The 20,232-nt window shown below is 46.6% G+C and overlaps 1 protein-coding gene across 1 annotated transcript in view; it reads left to right on the top strand.

Annotated features, from left to right (window-relative positions):
- LOC117963120 (insulin-like growth factor 1 receptor) overlaps positions 1–20,232 on the top strand; it is a 75,719-nt gene that overhangs the window by 30,698 nt on the left and 24,789 nt on the right. The window contains exon 3 of the mRNA XM_058995577.1: positions 19,759–20,068. Coding sequence (XP_058851560.1) covers positions 19,759–20,068 — 310 coding nt within the window. The remainder of the gene's footprint in view (positions 1–19,758; positions 20,069–20,232) is intronic.

Genomic DNA, 20,232 nt, shown 5'->3' with positions numbered 1-20,232 from the left:
CCTATTCAGAACGCAATGAAGAAACAAGCCATTGTCTACCCCCCCCCCCCCCCCCCACTACACCACAACAAAACCCAGCAAGCTACAGACAGAGAGATGGAGGGACGCAGAAATGGAAGAGTGCAGGGAGGGGTGCTGCCGAGAGAGACCGAGGAGGATAGAATGAAGAAAAATAGGGGGGGGGGGGGAACAGAAGAGTGGCGGGGGGGGGGGGGTGAAAACAAAAGCAGAACACTGGGTGAGGGGCCACTTCACAGCAAATTAGAAACATGAAGGATAAGAGAGAGGGAGAGGAGCTGAAACAATGAAAAGGGAGCAAGAAGGAAAATGAAATGTGAGCAAGCGAGAGGGAGAACGAAACAGGAGGAGAAGAGAATGACGGGCAGAATCAAAACCTGTTGAGATGGGGAAGCACTTTGACCTGCTGCCTCATGAGGGGGGGGGGATGAGGACGAATACACAGAAAGGAGAAGACTGAGACACTGAGAGATTATCAGGCACGTGAACTCAGTAAGGGTGCAGCACGAGACAGGGCTGCTGATTAGCATCCTCACGTGTCTGTTCCTTTTGAAAATCTAAGCAAAGCACTTTATTTTACATTTTTTATCATTTGCATAACTGTGAGCCAGGTGCACACAATGCAACGCGTCTCTCTCTCCTGTCTGCTTGATGAGTGTTGTTACCGGGCTCCAGAATTCACTCACCCGTCCCTGTGCCCTGGGACAGTTCACGTAGCAGAATTCACTCACCCGTCCCCGTGCCTTGGGACAGTTCACGTAGCAGAATTCACTCACCCGTCCCCGTGCCTTGGGACAGTTCACGTAGCAGAATTCACTCACTCGTCCCCGTGTCCTGGGACAGTTCACGTAGCAGAATTCACTCACCCCGTCCCCGTGTCCTGCGACAGTTCACGTAGCGGAATTCACTCACTCGTCCCTGTGTCCTGGGACAGTTCACGTAGCGGAATTCACTCACTCGTCCCTGTGTCCTGGGACAGTTCACGTAGCGGAATTCACTCACCCGTCCCCGTGTCCTGGGACAGTTCACGTAGCGGAATTCACTCACTCGTCCCTGTGTCCTGGGACAGTTCACGTAGCGGAATTCACTCACTCGTCCCCGTGTCCTGGGACAGTTCACGTAGTGGAATTCACTCACCCGTCCCCGTGTCCTGGGACAGTTCACGTAGCAGAATTCACTCACCCCGTCCCCGTGCCTTGGGACAGTTCACGTAGTGGAATTCACTCACCCGTCCCCGTGTCCTGGGACAGTTCACGTAGTGGAATTCACTCACACCGTCCCCGTGTCCTGGGACAGTTCACGTAGTGGAATTCACTCACCCGTCCCCCGTGTCCTGGGACAGTTCACGTAGCGGAATTCACTCACCCGTCCCCGTGTCCTGGGACAGTTCACGTAACGGAATCCACTCACTCGTCCCCGTGTCCTGGGACAGTTCACGTAGCAGTCGAAGCGTGAGCACAGGGAATGGTTAACGTTGACGTGGCTGGCAGTCTTTCACATGCCACAGTTTCATACCCAAACCTATATTACTAAATATTGAAAAATGTTCCTTCCTCCAGCAGCCCCTTTCATTCCACTTTGGGGGAATGTGTTCTGGAGCAGACTGTGTGCTTCAGGGTTACTGAAGGGCTCCTCTCCTCTTTGAACGATGTGCGGGGGCACACTTTGTAATTTAATGCATCATACATCAAACACGATCATTAACATAAGAATTAACAACCGAGACACTGTGGATCTTTTCGGTTCAGATCGTGATGCTGTTCCTGTATACCTTATGTAATACCATCATCTCGGGTTGTTTTCATGTTTTTAAGATGAAAATCCTGTTCCTTTATTGAGAAAAGGTTCGCATGCTGGTCAATTTATAGTAAGACGGTATCATATTCTTCAGGCTTTTTCACTTTATTATTTTTTTTTAAATGGAGTAGTCGGCAATTGATTTTACCCTGTTTTTCTCCCAATTTGAAATATCCAATTGTATTTAGGCTTAGCTCACCGCTACCACCCCCACGCTGACTCGGGAGCAGCGAAGACGAACACACGCTGTCCTCTGAAACGTGTCGCGTCATACCACCCCCCCTTGGAAAGGGTTTTTAATGAAGAATTCCTGTCAGTTTGTTCCTTTGGGGCATGCTGTTCAGAAGCAAGGGTCTGAGGAAGGGGGCTCTGAGGGGTTCAGGCTTCTCCGCTACCCTGACTGTGTCTGTCTGTCTCTCCCACTCCAGTGTGGCCATTGCAACCTGTATTGTAGCTGGACTGCGCTTTTCAACTGCAGGATAATGATCTCTGATCGCACACTCTCTTTTTGAGTGACTGAATGACTTTGTGTTGAGTAAACAAGCTCATCTGTGAAGTCGGCTGTGCCGGTTTGAATTCGACTGAAATGCAAATCCTGTACTTTGCATGCTACAGTAGTTTTTGTTGTGACTGGCGCTATAGTTACAGTGCAGATGAACTACAGATGTTTTTCATGCGAGTCTGCCTTACCTCAACAACCAAGATATGAATTCAGAGTAACGCCCCCAATATTGCACACTGAGGGGAAGCTCAGCCGCTGCCCTGCCCTGCCCTGCAGTTCCTGACTCAGCTGCAGCTCTGCATGGAGCGGCTGCTGTTTGGTTTCCGGGTCGCTGGGGAGAGGAGCTCTTTTTCTCTCTCTGTGTCTCAGGGGGACAGGACGGTGCACAGAGCTCTCATCCTCTCTACCTGGAATTCAGACCAGCTTCATGATTTAAACAAGGAAAACCAAACGCACTTTGGAGTAAGTGATGAGTTAAAGCTTCTAATCCAAGAAAGATCAGCTGAGCTTCCACCTGGGCTCTCAGATCTGATACCCGCCCCCACCGCCCAGGAACTGCTGACACCAGAGTGTTCCCACGGCCTGCCAGTGGAGCACAAATGATACCAGAACTTGATAAAGCAGAGAGATACGTGGTGGGAACAGAAGAGAACAGTGGTGTCAGAAACGCCTTGCTTGATGTGGAGTTCTGTGTGTCAGTGTCAGTGTGTGTGTGTGTGTGTGTGTGTGTGTGTGTGTGTGTGTGTGTGTGTGTGTGTGTGTGTGTGTCAGTGTCTGTGCATGTCGGTGTGTGTGCGGACGGACCAGTGCATCGCAGCTCACTGGAGTGTCTGAGACCTGCACAGAGAGCAGGTCTGGTGAATGCACACACTGTGTGTGTACTGTGCTGTAGCATGTGTAATGCTAGTGTGCAAGGCTGTGTTGAATAATGGTTGCAGTGTTTACAGTATTACTCACATCAGAGATGGGGGCTAGGATAGGGGGTACAATAAGTACACAGGGCTGGAAAGAATGTTGTTTTTGTGGAGTGTGGTGAGGGAGGGGGCTGCTGTGCTCAGGGTACGCAAACCTGAGCTGCAGACTCCCAGCTGCTGAAGCTTTTGCACCAGTGAAACTGCAGACCGTGCATTGCTACCTCGGTGGCAGAGAAATCAATGTTTAGGTTTGTTTTCTGCCACTTTTATTTTTAGAAAACATACCAGCTGACCTTAAAAGTGTTGTGCCCAAGAGTCAGGACATGATATATTTTTTAATGTCTCTGTCTGTCTATGTATGCGTGTTTGTGTGTGTGTCTCTCTGTGTGTGTGTGTGTGTGTGTGTGTGTGTGTGTGTGTGTGCGCGTGTGTGTGTCTCTCTCTCTCTGCCTGTGTGTGTCTCTCTCTGCCTGTGTGTGTATCTCTCTGCCTGTGTGTGTATCTCTCTGCCTGTGTGTGTCTCTCTCTCTGTGTGTGTGTCTCTCTCTCTCTGCCTGTGTGTGTCTCTCTCTCTGTGTGTGTGTGCGTCTCTCTCTCTCTCTCTCTGTGTCTCTCTCTGTGTGTGCGTCTCTCTCTCTCTGTCTGTGTGTGTCTCTGTCTGCCTGTGTGTGTGTGTCTCTCGCTCTATGTATATACAGTATGTGTGTGTCCCTCTCTGTCTGTGTTGTATGTTTCTCTCTCTGTGTGTGTGTGTGTGTGTGTGTGTGTGTGTGTGTGTGTGTGTGTGTGTTTAGACCCAGCAAGGATTAGGAAAATAAGCCCTCTCGGTTGGTTGTTTATAAAGGTGTATTTCCAGGCTCTTGGCAGCGAGGTGATGCAGAGGTGTGTGTCAACACGGGTGTTTTGAACATGAAAGAGCAGTGAGACTTCTGCGCAGGGCTGCCTGCACACACACAGCTTTGACAGGGCTCGGAGAAAAACTGCAAACACAGAGGCTGGCTGGAAGCACTCGGAGAGAGGTTGAAACAACCAAAAACACAGGAGGGATGGAAAGGTTCTTCTAGTTTAATGTTGCATCCCTTGTCTGTCTTCCATTCTTTGATTTCAAACACTTTTATTCATGGCTGTATCTCAGTTTGTGATTCACGGCTGTATCTCAATTGCAGTGTGATAGTTTGTGATTCACGGCTGTATCTCTATTGCAGTGTGGTAGTTTGTGATTCACGGCTGTATCTCTATTGCAGTGTGGTAGTTTGTGATTCACGGCTGTATCTCAATTGCAGTGTGGTAGTTTGTGATTCACGGCTGTATCTCAATTGCAGTGTGGTAGTTTGTGATTCACGGCTGTATCTCTATTGCAGTGTGGTAGTTTGTGATTCACGGCTGTATCTCAATTGCAGTGTGGTAGTTTGTGATTCACGGCTGTATCTCTATTGCAGTGTGGTAGTTTGTGATTCACGGCTGTATCTCTATTGCAGTGTGGTAGTTTGTGATTCACGGCTGTTTCTCTATTGCAGTGTGATAGTTTGTGATTCACGGCTGTATCTCTATTGCAGTATGCTCATATAGCCTAGTTCATGATTCACTGCTGTAGCATTCTACATTATCTGTCTGTGTTGTATAGTACCACCATACAACCCATTTCTCTTTAACATCATACAAAACATGGTCTTGGATGACAAAGCATTGACAATCAGCAATCAGGCAATTGGCAGAAGCAGCTCAGTGTTGGATAATGCTACAGTAGCTGTGCTAGTACAAATACAGAATACTGTACATTTCCCCTTTTCTGTACTACGTGTCCTGCAGCTGATGGGTACTGCAGCAGACTCTCATTCTCAGTCCGCGGCCCCCTGCTGGCCGGCGGAGGTAGTTGCGAGTGCCTCCTCCTCTCCAGACTGTGTGTGGGGTCTGAGGCGACAGGGAAACAAAGGGGATATTTTTCGGAGCGGAGGGCCTCTGGAGCTGCGTCGCTGCCTTGCCTGGTTGGTGTTGTGGGGGGAGGAGCAGCCCGCCACTCTGCTTCGAGAGGGGAAGGGGGGGAGGTTTCAAAGCCGCTCTGTCCCCTGGCTGTGTCCGTGGCAAAACATTGCACAATGGAGCTATTGTTTGTTTGGGAAAGCGATGGCATTTTATTTCAATTATTTATGGAAGTGTATGTTTGATGTGGGGCCCAAGCACTTCCTTTTTCTCTCTCTCTCTCTCTCTCTCTCTCTCTCTCTCTCTCTCTCTCTCTCTCTCTCTCTCTCTCTCTCTCTCTACTTGTCTTTTCCTTGTCCTGGCTCATTAACTTCTTTCCCAGCTGCTGTAACCTCTCCCATCTCTAACCTGTTCTTTCTTTCTTTTTTTCCTCCCCGCTGTCGTGCTGGAAAGGGGTTCATGCGCTCCACAACTGTAATCAATCCAAGCAGGATTTCCCAACCATGTGCCGCTGTGTTCACTAACAAACAAAAACAAAATCCCTTTTAATTAAGACTGCGGTACGGGACAGCAGGCTGTCAGCTCAGCTCTGCCATGCTTGGGAACGGAGAGCCCTGGTGCTTGAGCCATGCAAAGGAGACGTCTATCCCATCTGTCTCTACTCCTCTCCCCGTTTCACCAGCAGCATTAAGCTTCAGTTTTTCTTGCACTTCACAAACATGGAGCCCTTACCCCTCCTTAATCCGATTTAGGATAATCTATCACAAGGGCCATGGGCAGCCTGGAGCTCTTCTTACACAGAGCCGGCGCCACCGCTCCCCCACAGCTCACTCCCCCTACCCTCCATCGCTCCCCCACAGCTCACTCCCTCCCCCCCTACCCTCCATCGCTCCCCACAGCTCACTCCCCCTACCCTCCACCGCTTCCCCACAGCTCACTCCCTCCCCCCCTACCCTCCATCGCTCCCCCACAGCTCACTCCCTCCCCCCCTACCCTCCATCGCCCCCCCCCCACAGCTCACTCGTCCTACCCTCCACCGCTCCCCCACAGCTCACTCCCTCCCCCCTACCCTCCATCGCTCCCCCCCTACCCTCCATCGCTCCCCCCTACCCTCCATCGCTCCCCCACAGCTCACTCCCCGTACCCTCCATCGCTCCCCCACAGCTCACTCCCCGTACCCTCCATCGCTCCCCCACAGCTCACTCGCTCCCCCCTACCCTCCATCGCTCCCCCCCCTACCCTCCATCGCTCCCCCTACCCTCCATCGCTCCCCCTACCCTCCATCGCTCCCCCTACCCTCCATCGCTCCCCGTACCCTCCATCGCTCCCCCACAGCTCACTCCCCGTACCCTCCATCGCTCCCCCACAGCTCACTCGCTCCCCCCTACCCTCCATCGCTCCCCCACAGCTCACTCCACCTACCCTCCATCGCTCCCCCACAGCTCACTCGCTCCCCCCTACCCTCCATCGCTCCCCCACAGCTCACTCCCCCTACCCTCCATCGCTCCCCCACAGCTCCCTCGCTCCCCCCTACCCTGCACCCTCCACCTGAACTGGAACACATCAGTGCTGCCTCAGTGCAGAGTGCTGCTGCCCCCTCACTCACCCCCCTGAGCTCAGGTCCATCATGTTTCCAATGAGGTGCACCCAACACCATCCAGTGCATGGGCTCCAACACTCATCATTATAAAGCATAGTGAAAACTATACTTTTTACTTGAAATAAAATGTAAAAAACGTGTTGCAGTGAAATGTGATGCTTAGTTTGATGACGATACTTTAGTTACTATACATTACTATACTTTATAACTAAAAGACAGTTGGGTTATACTTCGGCTTGTAGTTTTAAGACAAGTGCAGAATTTTTCCTTCTCTGTCAATCCCTCTTTTTTTTCTCCCTCCCTCCCTCCCTCATGCACTGGAGTGGCCATGTGAGGTCTGGAGGTCCCTGAAAGGAGTGGGGGAGACGAATCGGAGAGGGAGAGAGCTTATCGTAAACTACTCAAAAAATAATCTGAATCAAGAATGATGTCACCAGCAGCCACTGAGGGATGTGGGCTGTGGATATTTGAAGCTCCTGTCCTGTCAGCTGTCCTGCCCTGTCCCACTCAGCTGCTGATCGGGGGGTCCTCATCCCCCCTTGGAAACTCGCTCGTGCTTGGAGGGAGAGGGCAGGGCAGGGCAGGGCAGGGCAGCTCACAGGACAGCTGACTCCATTGTTGAGTACAGAATAGTAACAATGGGACTTCATAAGAGTGTGTTCATAAAAGTCAGTGCTTAGTGCTGCACTGACAATTACTTCATACATTAGATCGATATGTGTGTGTGTGTGTGTGTGTATATATGTATATGTATATATATATATATATATATGATTTTTTTAACTCCCACTCATTCTTTTTCTTTTTTGTAACTGTCTTTCAAAACGATAAAGCAGACCCAGAAAGATGGGTCGGTGCATTGGGGATGAACTAAACGAACGCACTTTGAATATGCATATACAGTAGGCTGTGTGTGCTTACTGTAGTTTTGAGACATTCGCAGTAAACCTGTCTATTTTAAAGTTGTTTGGTTCAGGATTCTTTGGATAGATATCATGGTCTGTTATAAGCATGTGGGTGGGCCAGCCCTGAGCTTCTCCCCATTTAGGGGGGGCAGCCATTTACACCACATGCATGGCAGTAGAGAAGCTGAAGCCCTTATTTGGTCTTGTGAATGTATGCGTTTTATGAATGTGTTGGACATATTTTTTATTTTTATTTTTTTTATTTTTTTTTACTCTCCCTTGCGGTTTCCCAACTGCCACACAACCCCAGTGTAGTTTTTTTTTTCCCAAAAAAATCTTTTTTGCCTTTTGCCAAATCGAGAGCCACGAGTATTTTTTGAAGGAATGGGATGTTGTTTTGGAGGTGGCAGACGCACGCTCCCTACCCAAAAATAAAACAGCAAGCAAAAACAAAGGAGGAGAGACACCCTTAGCAAGACACCCCAGCTTGTCAAGTGGTTTGTGCTGCTGCCGGTGTCTCTGATATTCCTGGCAGAAGCAGCACAAGTGTGGCTTTCCCACTAGCAAGTAAATACATCCAGCATGGCAGGGTGGCTGTGTGAAACATGTGTGTGCACTAGGGTACAGTCTCTGCATGTCTGTAGTGAAACATGCGTGTGCAGTAGGGTACAGTCTCTGCATGTCTGTAGTGAAACATGTGTGTGCAGTAGGGTACAGTCTCTGCATGTCTGTAGTGAAACATGCGTGTGCAGTAGGGTACAGCGTCTGCATGTCTGTAGTGAAACATGTGTGTGCAGTAGGGTACAGCGTCTGCATGGCTGTAGTGAAACATGCGTGTGCAGTAGGGTACAGTCTCTGCATGTCTGTAGTGAAACCTGTGTGCAGTAGCGTACAGTCTCTGCATGGCTGTACAAAGCTGGGGGATAACCTACACCAGAAGCACTTTTTGTTGGATTTTTCATACAGTACATTAGAATACCATGTGTGTGCATTTGACGTGTTACACCCGCGAGAATTTGCTGCATTATATTGCGTTGCATACAGCACTATATTACTGTATCAGGCAAAAGCCAGGAATTCTACATTGACAAGATCAGAAGGGATGAAAACAGTAGCCAGTTTACAGATGCATTAGCACATTTGTTTTGCTCTTGTATAAATTGAGTCACTGGAGACTGGAAGATATATCCCCGAGACACCAGTTATCTGGCATGCTGGAATAGCACAGTACTGGGTAGAGATAGTCATAAAATAACCTATTCCTCACTGGAAAAGTACTTTCTCAGTAATTCTATAAACTGAAGGGAGTTAGTAATTCTACCCCTGCCTTCAGCGCTGCAAATTGCGAAGCCAATTACTTCATTAATTATTGCGGAAAACAAGATCTGCTAATAATATTTAATAGCGCTTATTCAAATACTGTGGTGGAAATGAGTTTGAATAGGGAAAAAAACACCTGTGTGGTGTTCTTAATGATTTTATTAAATCCAAAAAAAGATGCCCCAACCAGCAGTGTTTTAATAATATAGTAAAACCTGCTCATTAAAAAAGAACTGGACCAGGATTCAGAGAGTCCTACTGTGTATCACTTCAATTTAACATGGACACACACAGTAGTAGCGCATGAGGGATACGTCACAGTGAACACAATAGACAGGTGGGGATCATTGAGCAGAAAAGTACAGGGTTCACTGTACTGCAATGGACATTAGACCGTGTCTTTTTCTGTAACAGCTGAAGATATAGGGTTAAAGGATGCAAAACTAAAAGTAATGCTACAATTATTCAACTGCTTCCTGGTGTCATGTTGGCCCTACAATTTTAGACATACAAATTAAACAAGCAACAAGAAAAAGTGACCCTTTTCTATCTTGCAGTAAAAACTCATTCCGTGCCAGCAAACGTAACCTGTTTTCACAAACATGTTGTTTCATAGCAGCCAACCCCAGCAGGGATGAGAAGTCCTCAGATGAACTTGGAGAGTTTCCTGAGTTAATAAGGAAGAAGGCTGAGGCTACACGGCTGGCAAAAACTGAAAACACCCAGGCGTCGTTTACACGCTACAGATGTGGTGTGTGCGTGTGTCTGTGCGTGCGTGCGTGCGTGTGTCTGTGCGTGTCTGGGGAGGGGCAGTGTCTGAGACCAGGGCTGCAGTGCACACAGGAGAAAGGGGGGATTGTGTGAACATGTGGAGTTCTGATTGAGTAAACCACTGGGTTCAATCTGCAAGAGCCCAGGGAAGGGTTTCTGCTCACCTGCTTTAGAGCTTCACTCAGCTTGCATCCAGCAAGGTGATCTGCTCACTGTCACACAGCTGCAGGAAGTTAAACTAGTGCAAAACCGTTTGCTAAATACCACTGAAGGGGTTTGCAGGTAATGCAGGAGAATGTCATTGAAGGATTTTACCCATCGATACTAGAATGGTGGCAAGCTCCTAGCTGTTTAGTGTTGATGGTTCTGCCAATTGCCTTTCCTAATTCACACATTGAAAATCTTTAGCTTGTCATTAGTGTCCTATTGATGACAATAGACGGATGGCCCAGGGGGGGAAGCTTTCGGGTGCACTGGGTCACTGCCATTGGAAGTGACTGTAATTGGGGTCGCCAAGTGAGTGGCCAAAGGTGGAGCGCATCCCACTGATCTCTTTCCGATTGGGTGCCCTAAAAATCAGCTGATCTTGCCATTTATCAGGGGTGTTTGTGCATTTGTGAGGGTTTGTATGTGAGACTAAGAGACTGAATCTATGGTGTGTATTTTATATGTTATCTATTCAAACTGGCTGCTTATTTCAGTCATTTTTTTGTCTTTTATTATTTTCTTTAACTGGTTAAGTCCTGGGAATTAACTCCCTTTATTTGTGTGCTGTTCAGTGTTGTTACAGCAGCTAAGCAATCAAAAAAAAAAAGCCCTTCTGAATCGATTACAAATAAAAGCTGCATGTCAAGTGGTTTCAATCTCCCTGTACAACAAAGAAATACACATACAAAACAAACAGCTGCTTATCAGCTGTTTTCCCCATGATGACAATGCAGAGTGTGGCGATTTTCTGAAGTGCCCCAATCTGCTCACAATTGTTGCCTTAACCTCTGGTCTGTGTCAGCGACACAGTGGCCAGCTCCCAATGTTTTCCTGCTCGCTGTACAAAGAGCCTGTTTGCTTTGCTTTAAATATGAATCAGATCTCAATGCGTGAGTCATCGCAGGTGCTGTTCGAAGCTGCACAGACCATCCTTAATTCTAATCGCTTCACAAACAAGAAAGGTAAACATGCATTCCACGCTGGAGCCAACTGGTTCCCTAGGCCTCCTGACTGACACGGCCGAGGGACGGGGCCTGCCGCACTTTATGAAAATACTTTTGAGTTTGGTCGGCAGCTCTAGGTACTCTGTTGCCCTTTCAGTAAAAAAGAAAGAAGGAAAGCTGGTTCTAATTTACTGTGAATGCAAAAGGCTTCAGTAACGGCAGCTGCATACCAGCACTTTCAGGATTTCGTTTCTCTTTTGTTTAGGATGTTTGGGCGTTTCAGAGGGGAAGTTGTTTTTTTGTTTCCCACTCTAATTAACGTGTGCTGCTGTTCCAGGTGTTGGACACATGAATGACCATTGACTCTGTGTCTGCGTTCTCCACATTCCTCACCTCCCACTTCTAAACTCTGCAGAAACATGTTAGAACACAGGAGAGAGACCCCAGCCCCAAACTACAGACACGGAGCACAGCACTCTTGATGTCAGCAGAGACTGTACTGGCACAGGTTTTATTACTGCACTTCAGTTTAGTTTATTCACTTTGTGCCCACAGGGCCAGCACAGGTACATCACAATAGTGTAGCACTAATACAAAGAGACCTTTATTTGAATAGGGTTAGCAGACAGGTTTGAGCCATTCCAAGTTTTACTAAGAGACCTTGTTGAACTTGCTTGTGATCTGTGAGCTGTGGCTCATTAGTGGTTGTTCAGACTGGAGCGGATCGCACTGCTCTGCAATGGGAGTCTAGTTGTGCTAATTCCCTGTTGTTTTTGATACCCGCTGCGCTGGCACTCCAACTGACAGTTGGCTCCTGCAGTCTGAGCCACACCGAGGGAAACAGTTTCCAAGTGCCCGTGGCGGGATGATATCACCCGGCACTCATGTTTTAGTTTTTGTTTTTCTTTATCCTTTTTGACATGTCAGTGATTTTTAAAATGATAGTCATGTGAGGTGGGGAGGGGAGGGGAGGTGGGGAGGGGAGAGGGTGAAACAAACTCAAAAGAACTGCGAGTCCGCTGCTGGAATATGTCTCTTGCTGGCAGATCATGTATTTATGACAATGACTAAAGTGCCCATAGCATAATGTGTTAATGTCTTCCCAAAACTTTTCCCTTTTAAAATATGCAACATTAGCAGGTTTGTGTTTAAAACTGTGCTGCAAGAAGAGTGTGTGGTATATTCACAAGTCTGTTTGCATAGTTGTGTGCTAATGAAGAGTGATTCACAAGTCTCTTTGCATAGTTGTGTACTAATGAGGAGTGTGTGGTATATTCACAAGTCTCGTTGCATAGTTGTGTACTAATGAAGAGTGTGTGGTATATTCACAAGTCTGTTTGCATAGTTGTGTACTAATGAAGAGTGTGTGGTATATTCACAAGTCTCTTTGCATAGTTGTGTACTAATGAGGAGTGTGTGGTATATTCACAAGTCTCTTTGCATAGTTGTGTGCTAATGAAGAGTGTGTGGTATATTCACAAGTCTCTTTGCATAGTTGTGTACTAATGAAGAGTGTGTGGTATATTCACAAGTCTCTTTGCATAGTTGTGTACTAATGAGGAGTGTGTGGTATATTCACAAGTCTGTTTGCATAGTTGTGTGCTAATGAAGAGTCATTTCTTAGGAACTCCATTACTGTGACGTGGTCTGCAGGAAACACAGTGAAGTCACTGCAGTTTTCTATTGCATGTTGCAATAAATCATTTGATTCCCATGTTGCAACTGTGGATAACAGGCCCGCCTCTCCTCACAGGCCTGTGGCTTGGTGCTGTTAACGTTCTTGATTACTTTGTACCAAATGCTACATTTCTCAGCAAGGATTATTACCATCTTTAGGAGCTGTGCCTGGTGTTTGTAAACTGCTCTTCCTTGACAATCCACGGCTGTAAAAGTAATACAATATAAAAATCCTGCTTTAGTACCTACTACTTAACCTTGGCTGCTGCAACACGGCTTGGCTGGACTGCCTGTAACATCAGTACGGATCACTGTGCTGAAGCAGCTCACAAGCCCCTGGATGCACAGTGAACGTTCCCAACAAAGACAAAACAACAAAAACAAAATCTTGATGGGTCTTGGCAGGAGTATAAAGGTCAATGGGATCAAACCACTAGAGATAAAGATTAAAGAGTGAGCTGGTTCCTGTGCTGTCAAAAGTGATTTAGATACAAAGACGAATTAGGAAAGTACCAGCAAAGGCATGCTAGCGCTGTACCAGCTAGTGTGTGGGAGGTATGAGGCATTGAAGCCCTGTCTCCCAGACCCCCGTTAGCATGAACCTGAACCTGGTAATCTTAGGGTGAGCTTGTCCAAGGTTAGCACTGCTGTCTGTGGCTTCTCCAAAGCTCACAATAAAGGCTGTTCATTTATGTTTTGTTTACCGACCATGTATGAAAAAGCTGAATTGAGTATTATTAACCTTCTCATGTTGTCTTTGAATATGATTGACATTGTTTTGTAGCGTTTACTTAAACCTCATTGATTACAAGACGGACACTTAGAGCATCATTCTTAGAACTGGTTTATTTGTTGTACATTTCAGCTGTTATAAAATGTAGGTGTGATTTAAATAAAACGGCAACGGTTTTAATAATAGTGGTATTTGGCCATAGGTATTTTTTTTTCTTCAATAAAGATAGATTGAAATCCCTACTATACCGAACACAGACGCTGTGGCTTTTTGTGCTTATTGAGTATGAAAGGTATTTCGTGCTGCACCACTGTTTAAAAACGACCATGCTGCTAAAATTGAGTGGGGATCTAATCATAACATCACCGGTACACTGTCTCTACTCTCCGCTCGTTGACTTTAATTTCCCTGCAGCCGCGCACAGAGCGTCGGCAGACAGGTAATCCAGGGCGCTCATCATTTCAGGTCATGCGCTGATTTCTAAAATAGAAAAACTGGAAACAATCAGAAATAAATGAATACTACTACATGGAATCATATGCAGAAATGCATACGAATTGAAACCCGCTAGTATCTGCTTAGACCAGTATGTCAACAGGACCCTGGATTCATCGCTGCCTGCACTAGAAGTAGAGGTCAGGATTGATTTAGTACAGTACAGTCGTAGTAAAGGCGTCTACGACAGGTTTTATCGTTAGGCGGCGTCGCTGCAGTTGTTTGTTTGGACTGATTTGAGATGTGTGTGTTGTTATTGGGTTCATACGATGTTGGTACCGTGTGACTCCGCTGCAGTGGTTTCAGAAGGAGGGGGGTTCTCCGTTGCCATGGTTACTGCTCCCCTCCAGCCCGGGCCCCCGCTTTCTTCAGTCTACGGGACTTGTTTACCACATTCTACTCTGAGACTCAATAACATGTCAATCACCACGGATCCCCCGCCCCCTGTCTGCCATTGGTCGGTTTAATTTCCTCCCTGCTCTTTTTCAAAATCCCTTTTTCCGCAGATGGTTGAGTGACAGCGCCTCCAGATTGGCGGTTTTCCAGCCAAATCTAACTTATTTTAAAAGCATCTAGCGGATAAATATTAGCTTTGGCGGTTTGGCTATTTTTGTCGTGCATGTTTTTGTTTTTTTTTCCTATTTATTTCGATTGACCAGCGCATAACTTCAATCACCACAGTGTCCTGTATCACCACCTCCCCGTCTTCGTTTATCTGGATCTCGGCATCCATACAATTAAATCACACAGATGCACACACACACACACACACCTGCATTCCGCAAATCCGACTGCCCCCGTCTGCTTACCTCACGACTATGGGGATTCGGACACTCATGCAGTCTAAAGGGTTCTTGTTTGATTGTGAAATAAGGAGAAATAAAAAGTTATTTTTTTTATTCGTCACCAATTTAAGAACTGTATCAGTACACTTGGAATTGTTTTAAAATGTACCCGTCGACAGTTCCGGACATTGTGAAAACGCAGTGAATCTGCGTGATTTATATACTGTGTGTTAATATTCATCTTTAATGGTATGCGAAACAGACACCAGTGTGGACAACATGGGTTACATTTTGTCTCGGGTCTATCCAAGGCGAAATCATTTGTAATAATCTAGACTGTGAAGCAAGCTTGTGATGGTAAAACTAGGCGCGTATTGCTTTCCTCCAGCCCTGGACCTGGTTCTGCTGTATGACCTGAATCATTTCCCCTTCGCATTACAATGCGCTGTTCTTATTTGGAATGATAGCAGAGGCCCGTTATGGGGCAATCTCCAATCCACGGAGCGGAATACCTTGCAGTCGGACTGGATCGGAAATGCAGCAAATCTTTTTATATATAGATATGTAAAACAACATTCATACTGCTGCTATGCAGTCGTCTGACGACGCAAACGTACGTTTAAGGTCATCGAATCTGAGACGAGCACCCTTTTCCAAAAACACAAACAAGTATAATGCATGCAGCATGTTTAAGCTTGTACTTAATTGCCTGTGTAAAAAGCTGATGGGTTTTTTTTGTTTGTTTTCAGTATGCAATGTTTTTTTTTTGTTTTTTTTAAACTCCTTGAACTGGTGTTTACAGTAAACGTAAGAAGGTCTTTAACTAACTCTCTATTTTGAAGTGAAATGATTCAGTAGGCTGTATTCTGTGGGTAGTATTTTGTCTGTACAGTATGTGGTTTAAATGACTGTTTTATTTTTCTCTTGTCACTGAATCGTGACACAGCCAGATCTGTCACGTTGCTACCATTACCTTCCTCTTCGTAGGCTGGTTCAAGTTGCAGCTTCTTCTGGAAACAGTTTGCCAACACACAGGAGTGTCGACCTGTGAGCAGTCTCTCCTTCAGTGTTGAAAGTCAGTTCATCAGATTATTATCTGAAAAGGAAAATATATTTCTGCTTTGGATCCCCTTTTTTAAAAGGTGTTAGTAATTCAGTTGCCTCTTTGTAACACACGGTAGTTCAACCCATAACCGCCCCAGTGTGCACGCTTGACACTGTGGGGGGCTGTCTGCTCACCTGCAGTTCATTTTCATGTTTGACACATGCTAGTTTACTTTAATTCAACAAAAACAATACAGCAACAAAAATATACCCTCCCCCCCCCCCCCCCCCCGAATAAATATTAAAACAAAAAAAAAAAAAATCGCACAGGATAGCAATTGTTTCCGAAGGAAATACTTTAGATCATTTCTGGAATGCATCCCGGAAAGACTAAATATCCAAACTATTGTAGTTGGAGGCGACATTCTCTCCTGCTGGTAAAGATTGTCGACTCAGTCTCAGATTCTACCCCCTGGAACAATGCAATTTCCTTGTGTGCTTTCTGCACCCCACACTTATCTCTTAAATAAAATGCTGGTTAAGTCACAAAAACTCCTGAGTAATAATGACTCAGTCTCTCGGTTTCAGTTTTCAAGATGTATTTGTAAAGACTTGTCCTGGCTTTGTTCTTTCTTTGCTAAGGGAACGGTTTGCCAGTTGGTCTCGTTACAGTTTCAAAGGGTTGTTCTTGCAGTCTCGTTAGGAGGAAGGACGTGTTAAGTTTGGAAGAATCAAAGCAGTCGGGATCACAGATACCGGCGCTGTCTCGTTGGCACGCCGGGTGTTTTTTTCTGTGATCTGGAAGATGCGTGGCGTGTGAAGAATGTAGGGTCCTTGAGAAAGCGACAAAACAAAGATTGCCGTCCCGCGGGCGTGGAAAAACTGGTACAGCAGGGCAGAGCTCCATACAGAATGGGCTGCTTTTCATTTGTGTTTTTTCCTGCCTCTGCTATTGTAGTCATTTTAACAAAACAAATCACACAAAGTCCTGAGTAAATTGCTTGTGTCTCTGTGCTTGTCAGGTGTACAGTGGGGTGGGGAAGCACCTGCAGCCCAGTCAGGCTTTTCCTTTAAGACTTGCTGTGTGATTTAGAACAGTCAAACGCAGGCTCTAAGATTTCAGTGTCTCCATATTAGGTCAGAGCTGTTTGTGACAAAGAGGGGAGGGGAGGGGACGGGAGGGCAGCTGTCACGTGATTCCAATAATACAGCATCACAAACAGCACACAGCCCCTGCCTGCCTGCCTGCCTACTGGCTGGCATCTGGGTTATGGTTCAGACACAGCTTCCCCGCCATGCTTGTCTGGCTCATTTCGTGTGAGCGCAGTATAACATTTTATGCATGCGAGCGCAGAATAACCCGTTCTGATGCTTTCTAGGCAGGAATTCAACACACAGCAGCTACATTGGGGGTGAAAAACAAACAGGTTTAAATCGACTTGTTACCTGGCAGTGAAGGGTTCACTATGTGTTCACTAAGATGTTTAAACACTTTTTAATAGTCCTCGTCTGTGGCCTAAAATGAACTTGAATTGGCATTGTGCAGCAGAATTCCTGTTTTGTAAACAGCCCTCCATGGTCAGTGGCTCAGCCCAGAGAGAGACAGAGACTGTTTGTGTTGAAGAAACAACATGTTGATTTTGAATTTTAAACCAACTGTTTGTGTCCCACCCACCCAGACCTTACACGTTTAGCAGAAGGAGATTCACAGTTCACGGTGCTTCTCAAACACTGAGACACGGAGTCTGGGACGCTACTAGGAAATACTGTACACGACTTCGGAACAAACAAATCAGGGAAAAAAAAAAAAAAAAATAAGATATACAGATTCAGATCAAGTAAACAGATCCACAAAGTTACAGAAAAGTTTTAAACCTCAACTCAAAGATATCTTTACAGGGGCAAAGACACCTTTGATTAATTGATAGATAGATTAGCATTTGTTCAAATCAATCAATCAGTTTGCTTGTCTTTTCCACAGCTGTGTTGTGTATTGGGAGTGACTGTGATGGCTTTATGCAATATGGGGATAAGGACTTGAACCCCACTATCATCCACTGAGCCGCTTCCATCCCAAAACCATCATTCTACCCACCCACCCCTCGCTGGTGCAGGACTGCAGGTGCAGTAAGAGCTTCCATCCCAAAACCATCATTCCACCCACCCACCCCTCGCTGGTGCAGGACTGCAGGTGCAGTAAGAGCTTGGCAGAGTGCAAATAAAAACACCAGCCCGGCAAGATCCAGAAGATACATCAGAGTATCATTTTACAATAAAAGTCTGACCGAGAATTTTTTCTTTCCCCCCCCCTAAAATAGTGTTTTAATTTATTATTATTTCTTCCAACGAAAAAATCTTCCTCGTCATTCCGACAGCCTTTGGCTTGCCCGGAGCGTGCTGGGCATAGTGCCAGGGCTTGGTTGCTAGGAGACAGAGAGTTCCGTGAGTTTGGAAGGCCTGTCGGTTCCCCGGATCGCAGGGTTTCGGACTGGCATTGTGCAGCAGCTCAATAACCTTCACCCCTTAGATACTCCGCAGCGGCTTCTCTCCACGGAGCTGGGCTGCCAGCACTGGCCAGAGAGGCTGGAGCTTGGAACGAGGCCTTGGATGCAGCGGTGCAGTGCGCTCGCTCAGTACGCTCACTGAGAATGTGCTTCCAAGCAGTTCAGATGAGGACATACACAGGGCTGAGACAGAGTGGCCACACCAGTATTATTATTGTTATTATTATTTCCTCGCTGTCCTGATACACATTTTAGACATTGAGAAACGTCTGTCTTTAGATTTATTGAGTGTTTAATAGTTCTGGATGTTACAATGATATAATGTCCTGGCATTCCAACATGCTGCTATTGCAGGACAGCAGGATGTGGGTGGTGTTGGGAAACGCCAGTGGAGACTGAAATTTCACAACGTTATACAAGCAGCACAGTGGGTGAGCTTGACAGGGCGGGTTCAGTTGCTGGGAGATTGTGTGTGTGTTTGTTTGTTTGTTTGTTATTCTGTCTTCGTTGATGCAGGTGACAGCCCCCCTCCTCCTTCAGGTTCCCTTTTGAAATCCTGCACTTTGCAACGCAGTCCGTTTGTTTATTTAATGGAGTGATATTTCAGCCTGATCTTCTCAAACGATAATAGAAAAGATGTTAGAAAGGTAATACTTTAATCTTCAAGAATTCTGCAGATAGCGATGTCAGGGCCAGTGAAAAGCGATCCGAGTCACTTGGAGGTCACAGCCAAGCAGCATGTGAGCTTGCTGACAACACAGCAACGTGCTCCCATGGACGCTGTAATGTAACACTAGATTGTATACCTAATATGGAAGAAATGTTAGGCAAAAAACCCAGACCGCAGTCATTTATCTGTATAGGGAGCCACTGAGTGTTAAACATGTTGTATCGCTATAGGAAGCTATAGTGCTGAACGAGATTTAAACCAAGAACATGATGTTGATTAAATGAGTTATGCCAGCTGCATCACAGTGCTTTACTAACTTAAGTACTGACCTGAGGATGCTGAGCTGGGACCTTACAGCACACCACAGCATGGAACTCATTCCACGCTCCCCACAGACTCCCAGCCCCAGAGAACAAACCCAGCACCCTTCTCCAGCCCTGCCATGCCTGAGGACAGTGAGTCCTGTAGATTAGCAGTAGGCTTTACAGTGTGCTTTGCTGACAGCTTCATAAGTACTTTTCCCTGCACATGTGTATTTTACTGGTGTTTTTCTTACACTGGTGAAGGATGCAGAGCTGGTCTGAAATGGCTGTGGTACAAATAAATATATATGCATTGCATTGGCTCAAATCAATTAAATGTGTAAAAGTATTAACCCCAAGTGAAGCTGTGCTGTTTGCTGGCCGCCGGTGTATTTGTGTGCAGTATATTTGGCTTTTAAAACATTCGGTCAGTCCACTGCTACTGTGTCATGTGGCACCGAACCAGACAACTACATTATTGAGCCACCAAAGACCTGAATACAATCATTGTTTTGTAATGATTTTGACTGCAGATCTTGGCAACATTGAGTAACTTCCGTAGTATGTTATTGTGTTGCAAGTTTTCCTTTTTTCTGGTGTAGCAAGGAGACGTGTGAGGTTCTCAACCCAGTTCTCTCCTCTCTTCGCAGTTTGCCCGGAGGAGTGTGAGAAGCGGGCGTGCATGGACTCCAAGTGCTGTCACCCGGAGTGCCTGGGGAGCTGCACGGTGCCCAGCAACGACACGGCATGCATGGCCTGCCTCCACTACTACCATGAGGGCCGCTGCGTGCCCAACTGCCCGCCCGACACGTACAAGTTCGAGGGCTGGCGTTGCGTCAGCAAGGACTTCTGCGCCAAGGTGCCCGGCGCCGACCCCAGCGAATTCGAGAAGTTCGTCATCCACAACGGGGAGTGCGTGCAGGAGTGTCCCTCTGGGCTGATGCGCAACGAGAGTCAGAGGTGAGGGGCCGGGGGCAGTCTGCTCTATTGTAAGGTAGAACTTACAAACTCAAGCAGACAAATGTATCGACTCACGCTTTCAATCAGCACGCTGATGAAGGCACTAGCTGAAAGGGCTGTGTACTATAACTTTAACCTTATAGTTTGGGTTTTAGTGTTTAGAA

This window comes from Acipenser ruthenus, chromosome 21, assembly GCF_902713425.1.
Source record: "Acipenser ruthenus chromosome 21, fAciRut3.2 maternal haplotype, whole genome shotgun sequence".
Taxonomy (NCBI): Eukaryota; Metazoa; Chordata; class Actinopteri; order Acipenseriformes; family Acipenseridae; genus Acipenser; species Acipenser ruthenus.
This window is presented reverse-complemented; position numbering and strand designations above follow the sequence as displayed.